This window comes from Idiotropiscis lumnitzeri, chromosome 8 (assembly GCF_059441095.1).
Source record: "Idiotropiscis lumnitzeri isolate Australia: NSW breed Sydney's pygmy pipehorse chromosome 8, RoL_Ilum_1.0, whole genome shotgun sequence".
In the NCBI taxonomy this organism is placed as follows: domain Eukaryota; kingdom Metazoa; phylum Chordata; class Actinopteri; order Syngnathiformes; family Syngnathidae; genus Idiotropiscis; species Idiotropiscis lumnitzeri.
The window spans coordinates 7,212,663-7,222,129 of record NC_142398.1 but is presented as its reverse complement, the minus strand read 5'-3'; the positions used below and the strand labels follow the sequence as shown (position 1 = coordinate 7,222,129).

At 40.9% G+C, this 9,467-nt stretch overlaps 1 protein-coding gene across 1 annotated transcript; it reads right to left on the bottom strand.

The window, feature by feature from the left end:
• Positions 1-239: 239 nt before the first annotated feature.
• On the bottom strand, positions 240-8,223 carry LOC148331905 (nephronectin). The gene is made up of 7 exons (XM_088302308.1): positions 8,206-8,223; positions 6,729-6,864; positions 5,630-5,722; positions 5,420-5,542; positions 4,058-4,177; positions 1,820-1,948; positions 240-499 (listed from the first exon to the last, which is right to left on the bottom strand). Exons 1-7 carry the CDS (start codon positions 8,221-8,223, stop codon positions 240-242), a joined length of 879 nt encoding a protein of 292 aa, XP_088158434.1.
• Between the last annotated feature and the right edge of the window lie 1,244 nt (positions 8,224-9,467).

The window sequence follows — 9,467 nt, the reverse complement described above, 5'->3', positions numbered from 1 at the left end:
ACAACTGCGCTGTGAAGTGGGCAATTGGGGAGCTCCCACCCCTCCTTTGCCCCATGATGTGATTCCCCATCTTGACTTGATTTGTGTATTTTATCCCAAAAATGTAGCAAAACTGACATTCCAAAAAGAAATACAAATAATTGAATTCTTTTAATGCATGACACCCCCCACCAACAAAACACCGCTGTTTTATAGTACCTTTTAAAATGGTCCAGCAGGTTTCGATCCGAAAAGTCCACTCACATTTTGGGTTTTGACTTTCGTGTGACAATGCCATGGGCCTCTGGAGAAGATGACAAGAGTAGACCACGCTTGGGCCTTCTGGAGAATTTGTAATTGAAGTTCAAGGCAGGCTTGGACAGGGCATCTTTCCTCGGCCAGCAGGTGTGTCCGTCGCCCATATAGGGCTGCAGACACTGGCAGGAGTAGGAACCGTCTGTGTTCACACAACGAGCATGGCGGCTGCACCCGTGAGACCCGATCACACACTCGTCCTTATCTGTGAGAAAGGGGGTCAAAAATATGGAAAGTCAAACTTACAACAATAACCAAAGAAAATAAATCAAGTCACATTTTTAAAGGAAAAAAAAATCATAATGTTTGGCTGAAGTTAGATGAACCAAAATTTCTGTGCAAGTCAGAATTAATCATTTAATCCTCCATAAATCTCTAAATAAATCTCCAAATTGTTATACTTCATAATGTTAAAATAAAAACAATTAAAATAAAAAATAAGACACCAGAATTATCAACACTGCCGAGAAGTGGTGCCAATCATATCAAAACGTTTTTTGTGTAAGCGTTCAAATTACATAACAAATGCAACCTTGCATATGCATCTCAAAGTGCACCTTGCATAGGTGTTTACGGAAGTAAATGTGGTCCAGTGTGTCGGGGCATTTCTGCAGAGGAGCGATTAGATAGGAGCTAGAAATACAGTATTTGGTGGGAATGATCAGGCAAAGCTTTTCGATCTTATTTCATTGAGATGTCATGTCAATGCCGTGCTTAAGCAATTAGTGGCTGAATTATTACTATCACCATTAACTTTTGGCTTCATGTTTCAAGTTGGATTAAATTAAAGTAAAATTTAAAGTCAATACTATTACTCAATACAACTTTGCAGATTCGATCGAACAGCTGCCAGCTCTCTTCATCCGCCCATGCGGAGCGCATTTTGGGCCTGGATGACATCAATGAGGAAGGGATACATACGACCTGGCTGTTTGGCTGTGGTCGCATACCAAATACTACAATACAATACAACTTTAGCGCATTTCACAACAGCTGGAGCTTCAACAAGCGTTTTCCATATGATGTAATATAAAGACACTGAACCCCCAGTTGCTCCAATACTTATCCAATCTTGGACCACAAATGAAAGTGGCCCAAGCGGGATTTAAAAAAACTGGAATTGAACCATTCAGATTATCATAAAAAAATAAAAAATTAAATCCATCCATCTACTGTTCCGCTTCTCCTCACTAGGGTCGCGGGGGGTGCTGGAGCCTATTTCAGCTATCTTCGGGCAGTAGGCGGGGGACACCCTGGACTGGTTGCCAGCCAATCGCAGGGCACACAGAGACGAACAACCATCCGCGCTCACACTGATACCTAGGGGTGATTTAGAGTGTTCAATCGGCCTGCCAATCATGTTTTTGGAATGTCGGAGGAAACCGGAGTACCCGAAGGAAACCCACGCAGGCACGGGGAGAACATGCAAACTCCACACAGGACGGCCGGAGCTGGGATTGAACCCACGACCGATTTTTAATATATACAGGTTGCTTTAATCTCCAACTAAATAATAGAGGAGCACCTCGACATCGCAGCGATCCGTGCAGCGTGCCCATCACGAAGCCTTCATGGCATACGCATGCGAAGCTGCCGAATGTATTCTTGCATACCCGGTGTAGTGGGCAGGACACCAGGCGACACTCGTCCACATCTGCAACACACACATGACCCAAATAGCAAACATTGAATGTTGCTGGGGCTTGCCCTAAAACAACGATTAGTCGCCCAAATGACTACCTTGACCTTGGCGGCGGCACTTTGAAGTGGGAGGCGCTTTGAACAACAATCGCTGACCCAAAACACTCAAACACGCGTCCCCTTTGGGTCCACGATAAATCCTTCATGACCTCCGTTGACCCGCTCACCCTCAAAGCCAAATTCCTAACGTTGACCCACAAGAGTAAAAAACGATGGTGACAGGGTGCGTAAAGGCGCATTTGAGGGCATAGCCCAAGTAAAAGCATTTTGTTTATTATGGAATTGCTGAAAGTTTTGAAAAAACAACAAAGAACAGAAATAAAAAAAAAAAGCCAGTTGCCTCAATTAAACTTTTGACCCAGATGACTAATTAATAATCTACACTAATATGAAGAAAAATCACAAATCTTAGTGAGGATATCGTTTTTATTATTTATTTATTAATTTCTTTCATGAATTTGTGACAGTGAGGTAAAAAAGACTCAAGCAATTATCAGGATAACAATGTGTGAAAAAGGGCGCTCTATGAATTGCGGAACGAATTGAAAATGTTTTGAATTATTCCTGTCTTCTTTTATGGGCATTCAGACGAGGGGGCGAGGCTCGACTATGTCACAGGGCAGCCATTGCTTTCATTTTTTATGTCAGCTCATTTGAGGTTTTTGAATAATCAAGTACAGGACACCGATGGCTACCACATCCTTGGAACAAAACAATTAGTTTCTACTACTTTTCTTTCATTTTTTTGCCTTGAGATACAAATGAGCCAATTTAAAGAAGTAATTGCAACAAATGCCAAATGAAATCAAAGCAAAGTAATAATACGACAATTCAACAAATAAAGCATGAAAAAAAATCATTTGTAATTGATATATTTGACAAAGTAGAGTTTTTTCCAAAGTGAGATCCCGTCAAGCGACAAATCCGGGAAGTGTGACGTCATGTCAGAAAAAAATAATGCGTGTTCTGATTTACCAAATAAAAAAAAAATCTAATTTAAAAAAATGCATTACTGTCACAATGGCGAAGCAGCTCCTTTGTGATTTCTGCCTTACGAAACAACATCAGTGGAACTGCGGAACTTTCAACAATATCGTGGTTGACTCGAGCTGGAAGATTGTATGAATTGTGTGAAATATTTTTTTTTAATAAAACATGTCCCTGTTTTCCCTCCTTCACCACAATCTGATTCCCAAAACCATAGATGTGACGTCTTCGGTTCCCGCAAATGTGGATGTACTTTATCATATTGTTTATTTTATGACATACAAACACATCAACCAGGGCTTCCAAACATGTAAGGCAAAGAAATATGTACTATAAATCTATGATAACGCGTAACGTCATCAACAGGCCACTGAAGGACCCCGATACAATCTTGCTGCCCGATCACATCTAGTACACACACGTCCACAAAAACGAAACACTGTCCCGCTGTGAAGGTTTTCTTTCGTAGGGAAGAAATCCATATAATTTCAACCGAAGACAAGGTAGAACAACGTTTACGACGTGCGACAACGGACACTCGACTTCACCCGTGTGAAATTCATTTGCTTTGCGAGATTGAAACTGCTCCATTTACGTGGCTTTTCGTTGTTACGTACATTGCAATGAATTTTTGATTAATTATGAATCAGGGTGGGTTGCGATGAAAAACCGAACAAACGTTTACTTGATACAATTTTAACCGTTGACCAACCATCCATTATTTGTTCGGCTTTTCCTCACAGAGGGTGCTCGAGCTGGTCATCCCTACCAGCTGTTTTCGGGGTACACCCTGAACTGGTTGCCAGCCAATCGCACACAAAGATGAACAACCACACACGCTCACACTCATGCCCAGGGACAATTCAGAGTGTTCAATCAATTTCAGCAGCCGTTTGGGAAATAGTGAACATTTCATCACACACACAAAAAAAAAAAAATTCAGGTACAGATTGAATTTGAAGGAAGACAGGTCTTAAAAGGGACACGCGAGTTGTGGCAAGTGGAATAATAAGTGCCGACCTTACGAGCTAACAGGCTGTCTTTTCAGGCGACACAGTCAAAGAGAAAATGTTACCTTGACAGGTTGAGCTGTCCTCGGCCAAACGGAGGCCGGGCGGACACAGACAGCGGACCGCTCCTCCTCGGCCATTTGTGTGGCAGCCAAACTGGCATCGTAAGGAGACGCATGAAACTTCTGGAAGACAACATACTCAATCACTAGACGACGCCTAGTGCGCATAAATTACTCAGACAGAAGACATGACTTTATTACATCCTAAAGTTCACTGACAAGAAATTAAAGGATTGTGTAAACAATTTTTGCTTTTGGGACACCTCAAACTATAAAGCAACAAACAAATCGGAGAACAGGCTTTTAATGGCTTTTTTTCTTTTTACAGATTTATACGGAAGAATCATTGAACTATTTGTCATTGGCATTCAGCGTCATCTTTTTCTCGGCTTGAGACGCACACTTTCTAATAGCGTGACACATACTCAGTGTACATCAAATGTCACGGTTGGGCTCTCTGGTCTCTTGTCAGGTCTAGGATTTTTTTGCTTTCTTAGCACCTGAGTGAGTGGGGGCATTCGTTCCAGCGCTGCACCTGTTAGGCATCATCGTCAAGGGACTACGTAACACTGCAGATTATTCAACCTTGCTCGCAACCATTGCACCAAGTGTTCTGATTTTCCAGACCGCCATAGCCATAGCTGTCGCGTTTTGTCTTGCAGGTTAGTCTTGGTGTTTTGTTCACGCATGTATTAATCCCTCGTCGCTTTGTGCTCTTGTTCAGATTTGCCTTTGTTTCGATTTCGTACTCACTTTTTCCTAGTAAATGTTTTTTTTTATGTCAGTTTAGTTTTTTTTTTTTTGCTAGCGTTCATTTGATGAACTTTGTCGATATTTGACTTTTCTGTAAGTAATCTTTTTTTGTTCACTTATCCATGTCCATGCTTTTGCGATCCTTAATTTTGCCTCACGGGTTTGCTTCAGAACCCGACACCAAGCATATGGGTCATTTATATAGTGTGTGCGGGTGCGTATGTAACGGTAAAGGTGTTTAAATGGTTTAAAAAAAAATTATGAAGACCACAGAAAAAGGTAACTTTTTGCACACATTAATGCCAAAATGTCTTTACTGTTAAGCCATATAAAATGTACTGATTTTATGTGTTCAAGAGATGCTAATTACATTTTGGGATATATTGGATGCTTATTCTATTGGTTACTGTGTTTTTTCTAACGAACACAAATGTATCTTAGTATCTTAAAAGTTCTTTTTTTTGGTTTGGTCCTAATGTCACTTGAGCCGTCTTAACGAATATATTCGTCAATGGCAAGCGTTCGGCTTGCAGTTGGTGAATATAAATGTCTAGCGGTGAATGAGGTAAAGAAGAAATGTGTAGTTGTGAAAGTGTTGAAGAGAGGACTCACTGGTGCAGGTTTTTCCGTCGGTACTGAGAGCGTATCCGGGTTCGCAGTAGCATCGATAGCTACCGAGCGTGTTCATGCAACGCTGGGAACACGGCCGTGCAGAGAAACCGCACTCGTTCACGTCTGCATATGAAAAAAAAATCGTAATTAATAAATTTGAATTATCGGATGCATTCATGTATTGTTTCAAAATGTGTCGTCCGGGTGTACCTTGGTCACAAAGTGGTCCTTTGTAGCCTGCGTAGCACAAACACTTGTTGGGTCCCGTGCATTGTCCATGCACACAAGGCTCCTGACACACCGCTGTTGAGAACGATTGAAAAACTGACAACTAAAGTGGGCAAAACACAGTATTGCTTCCATTTATATATGAAGTTGATTTATTTTATTGATATGGTATAACGTGTTTCATTTATAATCATAATTTATAAATTGGATTCAGGCAGCATGTTGGATGACTCGTTTGTCTGTTCACCTCACAGACTGAATGCTCTAAATTGTCGCTAGGTGTGATTGTGAGTGTGAAAGGTTGGTCTTTGTGTGCCTTGCATTTGGCCTGCAACCAGTTCGGGTGTACCCTGCCCACTGCCCGGAGACAGCTGGATAGGATCCGGCACACCCGTGACAATCGGGAGGATAGGTGCTAGGTGGATAAAGGAGGAACGATTAATGGGCAGCACGGTGGCCCGACTGGTTAGCACGATGGCCTCACAGTGGGAGACAACATCGGGCGTGGGTTCGATCCCGGCTCCGGCCATCCTGTGAGGAGTTTGCACGTTCTCCCCGTGCCTGCGGGTACTCCGGTTTCCTCCCACATTCCAAAAACATGCATGGCAGGTCAATAGGACACTCTAAATTGCCCCTAGGTATGAGTTTGATCGCGGATGGTTGTTCGTCTCTGTGTGCCCTGCAATTGGCTGGCAACCAGTTCAAGGTCTTCCCCGCCTACTGCCCAAAGATAGCTGGGATAGGCTCCAGCACCCCCCGCGACCCTAGTGAGGAGAAGCGGTACAGAAGATGGATGGATGGATGATTAATGGGTTCATATTTAATTGCAAAAGGAGTGCAAATGAATAAAGAAATAGGGGCGTGTCATATGTGTGAGCCCGATGAATTCTGCAGAGCAACAAGTGATTAGGAAAAAGAAATCCGGGTTTACCTACTGTACAATAATCTACAAAGTGCTGTCCCAGACTTCAATTTAAATTTAAGTTGGTAAATTCAATTTCCATCAGATCAAAGGCACTCGAGAAACAGTATTTTACTGCATTTGCAAATCTAATAACCTCTTAACTGTCAATGGACTTACGCTGACAAACGCCGCTGACCTTCATCCATCCCGGGCAACAGGAAGTCGTTGGCCGGTAACTGCAGAGCCCCAACTGAACCAATGGAGATCCTGTCACCTCATCCTTGTCTGACCTGCTGAGGGAGAAGGTAGCAATCTTCAAAACATTTCAATACATAAATAGTTCAAATAATGTGTAGAAATGATGAGTGAATTTTCATTGTGTCATGGACCTAGAACACTTCCCTGTGGGGTGCCACACAAATTAACTTTTATTTTTTTTTTATTTATTGAAGCTGTTTAATATCAATGTAGATCATATTTAGATGTAAACTCTTATTTGTATTATGTGAATCTTAAAACCATGATAAAATATGTTTGTAATTTCAGGTCCTGGGATTAGCCAATTTTTCAAGCGTGTGTGTGTGGGGGGGGGTGTGCGTGTGTGTGTATATATATATATATATTTATATATATACATATATATATATATATATATATATATATATATATATATATATGTGTATGTATACGTATATGTATAGGTGATTTTTTTTGTCCAACAAAACAAACACTTTGTGACCTTTTTTAATTTTTTTTACATTTCTTTTTTTTTAATGTTTTAAATTTTTTTTTTTTTTTTTTTTTTAAACGAACCAGCTGTTGGCACATTTTGAGTAAAAATACCCTCACATGTATTTTTAAATTTTGGGAGAAATACATTTCAAAAGCACTTTATGAAAAAATAAATAATAATAAAAAAATCTAAGAAAAAAATAATCACTACAACATGTACAGTATCTTTATTATTTTTCATCAAATAGTAAGCACGTTTTTTTGACTGTCCAACACAAATAAAGTACATTACGTTTAAAAAAAAGCACATCTGGTTACATTTTGTGGCTTAAAAAATTGTGTTTCACCAAATGTGGCTCCTCCCCAGGAACTGATATAAGAAAAATATATCATTACGTTGCAGTCATCCACAAATATGTACAACATATTTACCGTTAAATGTTCCAGCCCGCGACCCTTGTGAGGCTACACGGCTGAATAGAATCTTCATTAACAATAAAAACAGACACAATAGTAGTGTACATGAAAATCATGTTAAATTTCGTGGCATCCCACAGGGAAGTACTCTTTTTTTCACAATATTTGGAAGTAATTAGCAACAAAAACAAAAAGCAACAAACAAAAACCATTGGACTTTTAGCCAACGCAGTCCAACAAAAAGCGCCCATATCGCCAAATAAAAACATCAAATAACAACAATATATATATATATTTTTTACCTGAGTTGTTGGTTTGCCAGACACGTGGTAACGAGGAGTAGCAACACAGAAAAATCTTGACACCCTAACACATTCATTTTTTTCCCCAGCCTAGCTTTTACCACAAAACTTTACCAACATATTAGTAGCCGCAAACCATCAGTGGGAAAAAAATGTCGTATGTCTGTTGTCCTCTGGGAAGGGGAGGTCTTGAGGGAGGTTACCTGCTGGTGTAATTGCATGGTGCTGCAGGTGAGAAGGTGTGACTGCAAAATGAAAGATGAGTTGAAAAACGTACCAAACGCCTCAGAAAAGCATTTTCATTGTCATGTGCAGTTTAGCGTCACACTTTGTCAAAGACGAATATAGTGGAAGAATTGCATTGATATGTACCTGGGAATCTCAAAATTAAAAAAATGTGCGCTCTCACGCACACACACCCCCACACACCCCCACACGCACTAACCCCCCCCCCCCCACACACACACACGCGAACACACAAACTAGACATTAGGAGGGCATTATTGCAGTTGCCAAGATGTTTTTGCACGTGCGCTGGTTGTAGACATGCAGGTGCACATGAAAAGAAAATGTGAGTTGGTACAGACAAGTGGAGGAAATAGCTGAGCAAAGTGCCCACCAAAGTGGTCTGGATGCTTCAAGCCTACATGCAAGATTGGGGTTAGGGTTAAAGGGTGGGATGGGGGAGGAGGGGAAGCGGGGGGTCCACACGCTCCAGGGGACCACTGTGTTGGTTCAAGCGGCACCAGATGCAAGTCCAAATAGAAAGCTGCTTTTAAAAAAAACTAAAAAACAACAAAAAAAAAAATCATATTTTCTATGGATGACTTTTGCTTGAAAACCAACTAAATGTCAATGGCAAAACCTTTTGCAAAAAAATCACATTATTTTTGTGAACTACTTTTTACTTGAATTCAGACATTTTAATTGGACATTTTTCTTTTTAGCATAATTTTTGCTTTGTTTTTTACTTTTTGCGTTGAGAGTATTTTTCAGTTTACTTTCCATTAAATACATGTTTTGTGTATTATTTTATTTATTTGAATTATTTTGGGAGGCATGGTGGCCTCACAGCGCATAGGGTTCGATTTCTGCTCCGGCCATCCTGTGTGGAGTTTGCATGTTCTCCCCATGCCTGCGTGGGTTTCCTCCGGGTACTCCGGTTTCCTCCCACATTCCAAAAACATGCATGGCAGCTTGATTGGACACTCTAAATTGCCCCTAGGTATGAGTGTGAGCGCGGATGCTTGTTCGTCTTTGTGTGCCCTGCAATTGGCTGACAACCAGTTCAGGGTGTCCCCCGCCTACTGCCCGAAGATAGCTGGGATAGGCTCCAGCAACCCCCAGCAACCCCCGTGATGGGAAGCAGAACAGATAATGGATGGATGGAAGAATTATTTTGTTTGTGTGAAATTCACTGAAATGTTTACGTGCATTTTCATTCTTTTTTGGTTGGTTTTTTTTG